The 12,917-nt window shown below is 37.1% G+C and overlaps 1 protein-coding gene across 2 annotated transcripts; it reads left to right on the top strand.

Annotated features, from left to right (window-relative positions):
- Positions 1 to 2,843: 2,843 nt before the first annotated feature.
- On the top strand, positions 2,844 to 12,681 carry haspin (histone H3 associated protein kinase). 2 transcript variants are annotated; one of them, XM_028450187.1, is made up of 16 exons: positions 2,844 to 3,238; positions 4,375 to 4,512; positions 4,737 to 4,832; positions 5,499 to 5,627; positions 5,704 to 7,300; positions 8,642 to 8,780; positions 8,882 to 9,024; positions 9,132 to 9,320; positions 9,774 to 9,859; positions 9,964 to 10,026; positions 10,110 to 10,201; positions 10,910 to 10,989; positions 11,553 to 11,641; positions 11,782 to 11,924; positions 12,037 to 12,139; positions 12,414 to 12,681. In XM_028450187.1, exons 1-16 carry the CDS (start codon positions 3,084 to 3,086, stop codon positions 12,613 to 12,615), a joined length of 3,444 nt encoding a protein of 1,147 aa, XP_028305988.1. In that variant the 5' UTR covers positions 2,844 to 3,083; the 3' UTR covers positions 12,616 to 12,681. The 2 variants fall into 2 exon arrangements, with proteins under 2 accessions (XP_028305988.1, XP_028305979.1); XM_028450178.1 differs by having other exon boundaries at positions 4,734 to 4,832.
- Positions 12,682 to 12,917: the final 236 nt, after the last annotated feature.

The raw sequence follows: 12,917 nt of genomic DNA, 5'->3' as shown, positions 1-12,917 counted from the left end.
ACAGAGTGAAAGTATTTTCTAATAAGAATTTCCTTTTTTAAAAAAATATAAATCTAGTGATTCCTTTCATGATGTACAGTTTTCTTTCATTTTAGCAGATTACAGTTCATTCTCATATTTTGTCTGTAAAGTCTGTCTTACCTGTTGCAGCCATTCCTCACTCAGGTATTCACAATTTAAGCTTTAAAACTTAACAAAAATGCTAGTTTTACTACTTGATAGTCAGATACTAAGAGAGACAGTTTCCAACTGAACCACTAGCACTGAGAGTAGCTACTGAAGTTGTGGTTCTCTTTCATCTTGCAACCATGGCAACCGTTGACTTTCAAGTAATATCATCATCAAAGTGTTACCTATATTCCGCCAAGCAAACCAGGTGGCTGCCTAGGGTGCCATCTGTTGAAGGGGTGCCAGATTGCAACACCCCACCCCCATCCCCACCCCCACCCCAAAAAAAAAAAAAAAAAAAAAAAAAATTATAATATTATAATAATTTAAAAAGGTATAATAAATATAAAACACACCTTTTAAAAATGCGTGTTTTCTCCTAATTACAAAATCAATATAAAACATCTGGTGGTACGTATATGGTACATATACTGTATGTATCATCCTTTTATATCTAAATCCATAGCAGACTAACTTTTGGCAACAAGTAGAATTAAATACTCTACAGACATCCTGGTCTTTTCATTTGAAATTGTTTTCTTACTTTGTTTGCACAAGAATGTACTCTTAAAAGTATTTAATCACTAATAATAATTATTGTAAAACTTAATGTTGCAAGAGAAAATGAGGGAGATTAGTTTATATACTCATACTAAAGTAGCATTAAATGCTGTTATATTGGCCTTTTTATCAGTAGATATAGTTACTAAAAACTGGAAAAAGCAGTAGGTGATATATTTTGTGCATTGCATCCTAATGCGTTTACTCATTACATTTACAGCTCATAGCGAATATTCACAGCACAGTTAAAAATATAAAACGGTGGTTTATTCGAGGACCTTGTGAGGTCAAATCAGACTTTATGTCTATGTTATAGACTTATTTTTTGTTGGGGACGCCTAAGTCCACTCTACTTGTGTCTTGCTGTGTTCAGTTTGTGCATTGCCTGTGTTATGTGTGAGTACAAAATTTCAAAATGTATTTCTAATCATGAAATGTACACAACTATATGATGAGTAGAAAAATAAGTCTGTTGTTGTAGTGATGATGACATCTGGTGGTGATAGCCTTCCACTACATTGTCTGCAACTGCTTCCACAGTCAAGAGAAAGCGATCATTTATTCACTTTCATTCCCTTTCGTCAATTATGTAAAAATAAAAATCGAAAAAGTAAATGTTTGAGTACCCTGTGCCCTACTTAAAATTGTTTTCAAAAGTCAAGAATAATGAAAGGCCAAGGAAAAAATTACATAATGTTGATATCAAACTATTCTAAAGTTGCTTAAGAACTATGCCAACCTGGAATAAAGGGACTTTAGATCATTATGCAACATTTTTTATCCACTGAACGTAAAAAAAGCTTTTGTTTGTTAAATAATTATTCATCTGTAAACTTGGATGTGTCTGACCATTAATGAGAGTTTCTGATCTAAGGTTCTTTGATTTGAAATTATTGGTAAATGCATACTATGGAAGCCCGTTTCTGACACACATTTATCACAACAGGAAGTCATAATTATGAATTAGTAAAGTCACAATTATGATTTAGTAAAGTCATAATTATGAGATAAATAGTCATAATAATGAGGTACTATAACACTTCATGAAGGGTGCCTTGTCCAAAAGGGAAATCACATCCATGGGATTATAAAGACAACATTTTCAATGTAAATTTGCAAAGAAATATACAAAAATGTGATGGAATCATTTTTGGAATAAAGACAACATTCATACTTTTACTATTTTCTCAAATATGTGTTGAATTCTGAACTGAATAAACAGCCAAAATATGTGTTTTGAATTAATTATTATTTAAAGTGTAATTATCAACGGTAACAGTCAGTGTCAGAAGACTGCTGCAAATGCTCAGATTGTATCTCATAATTCTGATTTTTTTTTTTTTTTTTTTTTTTCTCACATAATTATGACTTTCTATCTCTTACGAACTCCATATTATGGCCGTGGTGATTTCTTATTTATTTATTTATTTATTTATTTATTTATTTTGTAGCAATTTTCATAGTTGTTTGTCTAGGAGTCTTTCAAACAATATATATATTTTAAAGCAGACCATGATGGGAGGTATTTAGCATATCTGCATTAGCGTAATATTTTGCTATTATAATCAAATTATTAATCAAAATGTTATGTTTTTTTCATTTCTAAGGAAGGAATCATTGTTTATATTATCAGAAAACAAATCATATAGAGAGTTCCATATAGATTTAACTATTTCACTCTCTTAAAATAATTATTCTATTGTTTCTAAATTTGTTTTGCATACATAACAATTGTCCACATCCAGTTTAAATATTGTATTAATAAAATCATTTGATTGTTAAATGTCATTTAGAATGTTGAAGTGGACTTATTTGTTTATTAGGGGATCCCCATTAGCTAGTGCCATGGCAACCAGCTCGTCTTCCTGGGGTCCAAAAAACTTCTTTATATTTTGAGAGAATAATTTTTTAAATATTTTGTTCTGATTGCTGAAATTTCCGATTCATTGTACTGTAGTTTTTAAGGTTAAGTGTACTTTTTATCTTCCATAGTCATTAGTGTGGTATTGTGGGGGGAGAACTACTTTATACAGTGCAGTAATTCTTCCTGTCCTGTGGGTGGCGCTGCAGTAGGATCGTCACTTCTTGTTGACCAATCAGAGCTGTTTGGCAGTTTGAACGTAAAGCGGATGCGCGGTGATGGCGACTCGAACCGAGTGAAAAAATACACGATAAATATGAGGGAAACAGTCCAGGGTATTGTATCCGTCGGCATTTACTTCAGCCTAAACATTAGTTTAATATCTTGCGGTGTTCATATGTTGTAGGGTTTGTTTGGTTTTTTTTACTGGTTTCTCTAGAACATCCGTCTGTTACTCTTTTGAATGTGTGGACTTCACATTTAGCTGTTCAAAATGAAGCCATTAAAGCCGCTATATCTTAAAACCTACGGGAAACAAAAGCGACAACTATCCGCCTGGATTTCACCAGATGACCGTAAACAGGCCTTTGAGAGCACCGCGTCGTCCGACGGATCCATGTCTGATCTCCCGAAGCAGAAGAAAGCGAGGTTTGAGTTTTACATGAACCTGTGTGCACAGTTGCAAGATATAACATGTAAACCCTATGGAATTAGTTATTATTTTGATCTCCATCTTTGTCATAGGTGGTCAACTTTTATCACAGTCTACAAAGCCACATCATCATCATTCATATCAGCATTTAAAATAATGACCAATGTGAGCATTGAGTAATTTCGCCCAGCAATTATTTTTCTTTTTAATACTTTATTGCATTCATTCACAAACAAAATGTCATTTTCACAAGCAGCTGTCATCAAAAGTACACAAAAACTGAACAGAACAAACAAAGAAAACAGTGAAAAAAGAAAGAAAAAAACATACATGAAATTAAATTGGGGATAAATAAAAAGTGTAAGTGCCTTTTTGTCACACATCTTTTGATAAAATGATGTATTTGTGAACTGAGGTCTACTTAGTCTATTTTCAGAATAAACTCTATTCGTGTTTTGCAAGTTCTCTCTAATTTTTAATGGTATTTTTTCATCATCTGAAGTTTGCTCTACCGTTCTCAACCAAAGGGTTTATTTTGGGTGGTATTTGTTGTTTTCCATGTCCTTGTCATCTGCTTCATGGCTGCAACACAGGAAACATTATTAAAGCGATTATCAAAGTATTGCTAATTCTGAATACAGGAAGACAAAGGTTTTGTGTGTTTTTGAAGTCATCTTGTGCATTTGTTTTGTCATTTTGTGTCTTTTTAGTGTTTATTTCTGTGTTTTGGATGTATTTTGCTAATGAGCACAAACAGTCACTTTACAGTGGAAAATATAGGCTTAATAATGTATATGCAAGTTGTGACTAGCTATGTAATTTTATTTATGAAAATCAGCTATGAAAATTCCCCTCTACATCATGTTATATATGTGATTGGAAATCAGTAATTCGCAGTTACTCCTAACAAAGACAATTTATGTACTGGGAAATGAGTTCCATAATCTCCCAGTTAATCCAGAACAAGATGATCACATTCGCATTCCAGACAGAAGACGAACATGTATGTTTGTACATGTCTTCTGCTGATACATGTGCTCACTGATCAAGTGCGTCAATGTTGTTTCTTTTTTTTTTTCTTCTAATATTACAGACAGTTTGACCTTTCTGTTATGTTTTTCTCGCACAAAAGGAAAACTACCGTTGGTCGCTGCAGAGCTGTGCGCACTGCCAAGGAAAAAGCACTCAGGTTTCTAATGGAGCAGAGTTCAGTGGATGATATTTCAATCAATGGAGGAAACGCTCCTTCCTCTTCATGTACAGTATCCAGGTGGGACGCTTCAACTTTAATATTACAACCCAAAGCATCCAAAAAGTTAAATCCTTTCCTCACTTGTAGTATAAGGTGTGCAGACTAAAAACTTTTTTAAAAATCTGAAAAAGACTCAAGGACACTGTACAATAAGCAATAAGAACAATGAAGTGAAATTTGTGACTTAATCTAAGTTTTTTTTTTTTTTTTTAACTATATGCTTTATTTTGATATTTCAGTAGACGGAAGACACTGGTTTCCAATGTGAGAGTGAGCAGGAGTAGAACAAAACGTCCTATAGAGACCAGCACTGATGAAGAGAACGTTGAACCATCCAGGTGTGCACACAACAGCTGGACACTACCCTCACATTGCTCTAATGCGTGCGTCCAAGATGTAAAAGGTTGAAATTTCCGCTAGTGTAAACACTCTCCTATTTACGTTTTCGGAAAAAGTTTTGCGCATTGCATTGTGGGATGTGGACTAAAGCCTTGTAGACGGATGCCTAGAAGTGTTTTTACTTCATTCTTACCCTAATTTTTTGTGTTTCTTAACAAACAAGGAGGACAGTGATTCACTTGATTTCATTTTTGTTCTAGTTTGTTCCTGGTATTCCCAGTAATATCGCCTCACTGAACTTTGGCCTGATTCAGATCTTTCCGTGTTAGCCCGGAAAAAGAAAAAAAAAACATCTGCTATTGTTTTGTCATATCTTAAAGTGCTTGAAAACACTAGAAATGTGTTGGGAGGGAAAATCATTTTGTCAGTGTTTTTGGGGGCAAAGACAAGAAATCATGGTAAGAATGACGTAAAAACACTTGTATACGTCCGTCTATAGGGACTCCACATCCCAGAATGCAATGCATGAACCTTTTCCAATAATGTCAATAAACAGACACCAAAACAAACTTTCAAGCAGCAATTTCAACTTTTCTATCAATGACGTCTATACTGTTTCTTCATCTGATAAGATTTGTGATCTTTTCATGTCTTTATGTCAACAGGGAAAGCCTGCTGGTGTCGGTAACTGGCATTTTAAAGTGTCCGCAGGATTCTGTCTCTAATGTGAGTGAGGTAGAAACGATCCCATCAAAACGCCACAAAAACCCAGTTAGTAAGAGGATGCCTGTAAAGTAAGTTCTTCAACATCGTATGTTTACAATTTTAAAATAGTCTCATAACTAGTTTTTCTGCCCTGTTCAACACCAGGACTAATTCTTCCTCTGCTGGTCGATTCGTCACTCGTCGCAGACAAGGTCTCACATCCAAACCCAGCGTTGCTAAAGCCACGATCAGTCTACTCAGCTCTTCAGATGACTTTACAGCCAGAGATTTTAGCTCTAGGAGGATACAGCGGGCGTCCAAGAGACGGAGGGCGCCCCCACCGATTTTAGCTTCCAGTGCAGAGAACTCACTGAACCCCCTGCGTGAAATATCACTGAACGACTTGATGGATCCCAGCCTCGCACCCGGCGGCAGAAAGCCCATGTTCTGCTCCACACCCTCAGCAGGCTCCATCAGCAAACCTGGACACCTCAAGCGGTTTCTGAACAACTATCAGTCCTCCACCCCTCCATCCATTTCCGTGAGTTATATACAGGATCTGAGCCCATGCCAAGGAAACCCACTTTCACCATCACACGCAAAAGAGAAGCTGCAGAACACATCGGATGTACAGCAGCTCGGAGATCCATCTGCTGATTTGTTCCTGGAGCACACCACAGGTAGCAGCAGTGAAGATCCAAAGATCAGGAACAGTGTGGAGTCTGCAAGCGTCCACCTGCTCTCCACAGATTGTGACGGTAACAGTCAGTTTGTCTCTGCCGCAGGAGGATTTGATTGGCTGATAGACGCTCTGAAGAGGAAGTGTTCGACAGAGGATTGTAAAGTGCATTTGGAGCGATTAGACTACGACACGGTGGCCCAGCTGTGCAGTCAAACAGGCTACTCCACTTGTTTTGAGCATTCAAACCAGCAAGCTAAAGAACAAGCAGAGGCTGGGGAAAAGGGTTGTTCTGCTAACGATTCATTACATAAAAGTCCTTTTTCTTCAAAAACAGTGGATGGTTTTGATCCTGCGGGTCACAGCGCAAACATCTCCCTTTTAGATGTCATCCAGCAGTCAGCTGAAGTCTCCTGCACTAAAACATCTCCAAAGAATGACACGTATCAGCATCAAAACTCAAAAAAGAGTAAAAATTTGAGGATACAAAATGGCTATGAAACGACGTCGGATATCACTCAATTAGACGAAAATGGTTGCAGAAGGTCGTCCAAAAGCAGCAGCTGTCCAGTGGCTGAGAGTCCGTCCACAGAGGCTGACAGACCAACAGCAGCACTGACAACACGACTGAAGGAGGAATGTGCAAACAGGAAGTGTTCTCTTCCAATGAAGAGAACCAGTTCGTTGCAGATAAAAGATGCTGCACCAAAGTCGTCATTGGTCATTAATGATCAGACAAAGACTTGGATTGACTCTAATCAGGGCAAAAAAGAGGTTTCATCCACTGAAACCAACGTGAAAAGTCAAAGTTCATCCTCGGATGATCAGCTTGTAAAACACAAAATTGTCCCTCGAAAAAAGATGTCACTGGCAGCCAGAGAGAAGAAGGGCAGGGGCGTGTCCACTGACAGACCGGAGACGGCGAGGAAAGCCTGTGTAAGTGGTTTGAGCGTGAACAGATGGAAAACCAAGGACAACAGCAACAAGCACAAGTTCATAGGTGGAGCTGCTCTGATTGGCCAAAATAAGTTTGTGAACTGCAGCATCAATGATCTGATCCCCAAACGGAGCAGTCACACACAGGTAGGAAGAACATTCAGATGCACTGCAAAGGCACCAACATTAACATAACATTTGTATTTCTTTTTTTTACCATACATATTTTATTATGGGCTTTTTCAAAGTGATACAATTCTCAATTATACCCATACTGACAAAGCAGCATGGGTATAATTGAGAAATATAGAAAGAAAAAGCTGTATTTTAAAAAAAAAAAAGAAAAAATTGTATTTCCAAATGTGATTCAATACCAGTAATTTGTGACAATTTGCTGTCGATGCTGCAGTTATTACAGTCACAGGAACCTGCAGTAATTTAAGCTCCATGTTGTTTTGTGAGGTGAGATAATCTAGATTCACTATCCTCAAAAATTAGGGCACGTGCACCCAAACTAGAGCATTGTGTCATTTTAATTGGCCTGTAATATGTTTGGCATACGAATACTGCAGTTTTCCGATGATACGGGTAAATATACAGATGCCTTACATCTGTTGTACAATCAATTAGCTGCTTATTTGCTGGAAAAACAAATTATTTCTAAGTGTTTTAATTAGTTTATTTTAGTAGTTGTCATGTAATAGGTTTATCAAATCTTTAGATGTATACTGAAAAACTGGATCAAATACACTACTGCTATTAAGATATGATCTGCACCTGGAAAAGGGTGAGATTTTGAAAAAAGTGGGCAACGCATAAGCATTTGTTCATAACACTAAAGTAACAGGAAATGACAGTATCAAGCAGAACTGTCCTCATGGAAAAAAATAGATCCAAAGCCTTGGTTTATGGTGAACATCAGCGTTTTTTCAACCTTGGGGTCGTGACGCTATTTGGGAATAAAATGGGGATCTGAAATGTCTAGTAATAATAAAAGGTAAAAAATTACTGATTGTTTTAATTTTTGAAAATTGATTTATTTTTATTTTGCACAGTTAAAAAAACAAACCAATGCATAGAATTCAAATTCAATTTTTTATTTGTCATAATGTGCATGAAACATGTACGTAACAAAATTAACACCCAAGTTCCCTGTTTGTGCCTTTGAAGAATTGAGTAAAACAAAGTATCGAAGAATAAAAATAAATTGAAAAACACAAGTAATATAAATTAAATATTTACCAAATAATTTACAAAACAATAGTGAGAATAATATCACACAAATAGACAAAAAGCTCAAAGATCTTAAATAATTCTTCTTCTTTTTCAAATGAAAACACCACATACGTTCTCCAGCAACTGTATTTTATACTTTCACTTTCCGAAATATAAACCCCTGATTAACATAAAGAGAGTAAAAATAGTGATTTTTCTCCAAAAAAAAAATGTTTTTTAAATACTTGTGTGTGTGTGTGTTTCTGTGTACAGGAGTTGTTGGAAACCAATATGAACTTTTCAACTCCTCTCAGAACAAATGGGCTTGTCCTCACATCAGTGTTGGCTAATCTGACGCCCAACACGCCCACCTGGAGCCGACTGAAAGCTGCGCTCTCCGTTCACCGCAAAGGTAACAATAAATGCAGCATGTGTTACAACTGCTCAGATTTTCCAAAAATGAGCTGCAGGTGTGTTTATGATAAACTGCCACTTGTTTTCCTTTCCTATTAGTGATGCTCACGCCAAAGTTTTTAGCACCCGGCTCTCCTGGCAGCAACAAGCTGTCCAACGTCAGCCAGGATCTCTTTGGCGCAACCATACGGACACCAGTTGCTAAACGCTTCCAATCACAGTTGCTAAGCCAAACCTCGCTGGTAAAGCCTTAACACCAATAGCCAATCTCCCTCTGCTTTCTTGGAGGTGGGGATTGAAATGTTTTATTCTGTAGGTGTGTGTGTGTAACTCCCTCCTGTCGTCACAGGATGTGTGTGATGGAGCAGAGCTGTCAGATGCAGAGAAAGTGTGCGCTGAGTGTGGGCAGCAGCAGCCTCTGCCCTGGGAGGGGTGTATTCTCCCTGAGCGCATAAAGAGGTGTGTCAAGATAGGAGAGGGGACCTTTGGAGAGGTGTTCTCTACGACCAACTCCTCAGGAGACACGGTTGCACTCAAAGTATGTGAGAGGAAAATGTCTTTTTATTGTCTTGCATTTTTTATTGATAGGTCGTTGATAAATTCATGCCACATTACATCAAGTGTGTCAATGCCAACACCAGTGACTCTCAACTTGGTGGGTCGAGACCCAAAAGTGAGTCTTGGACCTGTACTGGGTGGGTGGAGAACAACTGGTAAAAAAGAAATAAATACTTAGTCTCTCATGTTGGACTTTTCTTTTGACAGGCATGCTGTGAAATTTATGTTGCACGGGAAAATATATAGATTTGTGTTTTAAAAAAGAGATTGTGTGTTTTCAACAGCTATTTTTTTTTTTTTTTTTAAATGTGGGTCGCGATTTAATGGCTGTGGAAAAATATGTTGAAATTTTAAAAAGATGAAAAGGGAAGAAATTAGACTTGAATTATTCTGACGTGTTCTTTTAATGTATGCATTTGTGCTGTTTTCCCAGATCATTCCAGTAGAGGGCAGTGAAACTGTTAATGGGGAAGACCAAAAGACCTTTGGAGAGATTCTTCATGAGATTATCATCTCAAAGTAAAACCCAAGCACATTTAGCGTTAACATTTGATCACATTGCTGATGGATTTCCAGATAGGAGTGCATATGATTGTTGGTGATAACTGCCTGTCTTTCTTCAGGGAGCTGAGTAGCCTGAAAAAAAAGCAGCACAACCAGACTTATGGCTTCATTGGTCTCAATGAGTAAGTATTTTCCTGCTTCTTCTCTGTCTCCTCTCATCTCCGTAGTAGATTTAATGTGTACTAATACAACTGTCATCTAATAGTCTCCACTGCGTCCAAGGCTGCTATCCTCCAGATTTTCTAAATGCCTGGGACACATTTGATCAACGCAAAGGCTCAGAAAACGACAGGCCAGGTCCGTTATCGCTAAACTTCATTGTTAGAGTGCAGGTAGGGCTGGGCAAAAAATTTATTTAATCGATTAATCGAATTTGTAGATAAAAACGATTTTTATTTTTGCAAATTCAAGTTTAAAGATAAAAACATTTAAATTTTCTTTTTCTTTTACCGTAGCGCGATGTGAGCCAGCCCCCTCTTTGTTATCATTTGTTCACCCTTTAAGTAGGCTATGTGTGTGCCACAGGCATGTTTAATTTTTTATTCACACTATGCTGAGATGCTAAAGGAAGAGTTTATTATTATTTTAATTGTTAGGTTATATGTTATAAAATATGTAGTTATCTGATTTCTTAATCAAAAAATGTAAGCTACTGTGAAGTACTGTTGCACTTTTGCTGAGTTAAAAGCTTGAAATTTGTTGAATGACAGATTTACTCTTTATTTTTGGATTGTTCTATGCATTTTTACTCTTGAGGACAATCACATAGCAATAAAGTTGCACTTTTGACAATATATCTGATGTCTGCAGTCATTTTTAAGTGAAAAAAATAATAATCGAAAATCAAATCGAAACTTAAATTTTTCTTCAAAAAAATTGGAGATTTTTTTTTTGGTGGCAAAATTGCCCCAGCCCTACATGCAGGGAACATACTTATCCTCTGCATTACTTTCTAACATGGCTTGAGTTACATGTTGCTGAATATCTCCTTGTGTTTGTTCTTAGACTTCTTTGAAAAGGATCAGTTGTTCATTATTCTAGAGTTTGAGTTTGGAGGTGTTGACTTGGAGAACAGCAATGGAACGGTAGGAAAAACACACAACAGAAAAACGGATGAATATAACAATGATTATAGTCAATGTTACTGCGTGAAGTAGAGCAAATTTTTTTTAGATTAAATGAGCTCAAATGTTTGTAAAGAAATTGCATGCTGTGAGAAAAAAAGAGTACCGGTACCAAATTTTAAAAATTAGCGTTTTAATGATGTCTCGCGTTATATTAAACAGTCAAGAGATGTCTCGTCATTTAATCCACGTTGTATCGCGGCATTGCTTTTTCCCCTTTAGATTCTGACATGCTGACTCCCTCTACCCTTTGTTGTTGTTGTTCTAGTAAACAAAATGCTCTAGAGGCATGATGTTGTCTCCACAGGATGTCATGATGATGATCATACATTAGCTGTGTTGTTTAGTTCCAGGCTGGACAGGAATCATTAGTCTGGCAGAGGTGCTTTGAAAAGCAACATTCTTATTTATTTATTTTTAATTGTTTATTTTCTGTTTGAGAACCTATGAGAGACAATGCTGCTATCGTTTTATTGAAGCGCTCAAACAAAATTTCTAGTTTAGATCTTTGTTTCTGTGTAAAGTTGGCGTCCCTTGTCGTGGCGAAAAGCGTTCTTCATCAGGTGACTGCATCCTTGGCCGTCGCAGAGCAAGAGCTACACTTCGAACACAGGTAAACAAACTTGTACCTGCACATGACTGTACTTTGACGAAATTAGAAACAACTAAAGTCAGCAACTATTCAGAAAGTTGGAAGCCCAAAAAAGGCCTTCATTCAGTTGGGTTGATGAACTTGTCCTTGTGTATATGCAGGGATCTTCACTGGGGCAACGTGTTGGTCAAACCCACCACACAGAAGAAGGGGAGCTTCCTCCTCAATGGGACAGACCACTGTATGGAAATCAAAGGGGTGCTGGTTCGGATCATCGACTACTCTTTGTCTCGATTAGAGATCGGTGAGAAGCTATTTTTTGCACCACCAACCTTTCTTACAATCTATTCTGACTTATTATAACAGTGAATTATCATCTTTTAAGTGTTTTGTGTTTGTTTTGTTTTTGTCTCCAGATGATCTGACGGTTTCCTGCGACATCTCAAATGACGAGGAGCTCTTTATGGGACAGGGGGACTACCAGTTTGAAATCTACAGGCTGATGAGGAAAGAAAACAAGTGAGTTCATCAAAAAATAACGTATTGGGTGATGTCTTCTCTCGCTTTTAAAACTTTAGTAAAGTGCTGCATGTCTTACTGTTTTGGTTGCCTTTCATTCTCAAGTCATGCTGTTTTATTTGGCATCATCCTAAAAGTCTGACCTTTATTAAAAACAAACCAAACAATCGTCATGAGGCGAATATCCGTTGGTTTACAACTTAAATCAATTTTCTCAGGCAGATTTCAGTACTTACTGGTTTGTTTATGGATCTCCTGCTGCTCTCTACCTCAGAAACAACTGGAGTAGCTACCGCCCACACACCAACGTGCTGTGGCTGCATTATCTGTGCGCCAAACTGCTTTCCATGAAGTACCGAAGCTCAGGAGGGAGGACTGTTAAGGAGATGCGAAAGGAGCTGACTCGTTTCCATGACAACGTCCTTCACTACAGCTCTGCTACAGAGGTGCTGCAGAGCTGTCCGTTGTTTCAGTAGTATGTGCACCTAAATAAAGTCATTTTGTAGTGCAAAAATGTTGTTTTTGGAGCTTTATTAGAACAAACCAACAGAATTATTTGTATAACTTCACACATCCAATGTGTAATCAATGTTGGAAATAAAAATGATTAAAAACTTGTCTAATGTATACTTAAACCGTCACGTATTGCACTGTTTGAGAGTCATAGTTGAAATCATCTTTTCCGTTTCTCAACTATTAGGTTTACATAATATGTTATGGTTTAATTTATTCAGACAACGGTTCCTTAGGAAATCCACTTTGATCTCCTGGCATGTTT

This window comes from Gouania willdenowi, chromosome 1, assembly GCF_900634775.1.
Source record: "Gouania willdenowi chromosome 1, fGouWil2.1, whole genome shotgun sequence".
NCBI classification, from domain to species: Eukaryota; Metazoa; Chordata; class Actinopteri; order Blenniiformes; family Gobiesocidae; genus Gouania; species Gouania willdenowi.
The sequence above is the reverse complement of the archived record's forward strand: the minus strand, read 5'-3'. Positions and strand labels throughout refer to the sequence as shown.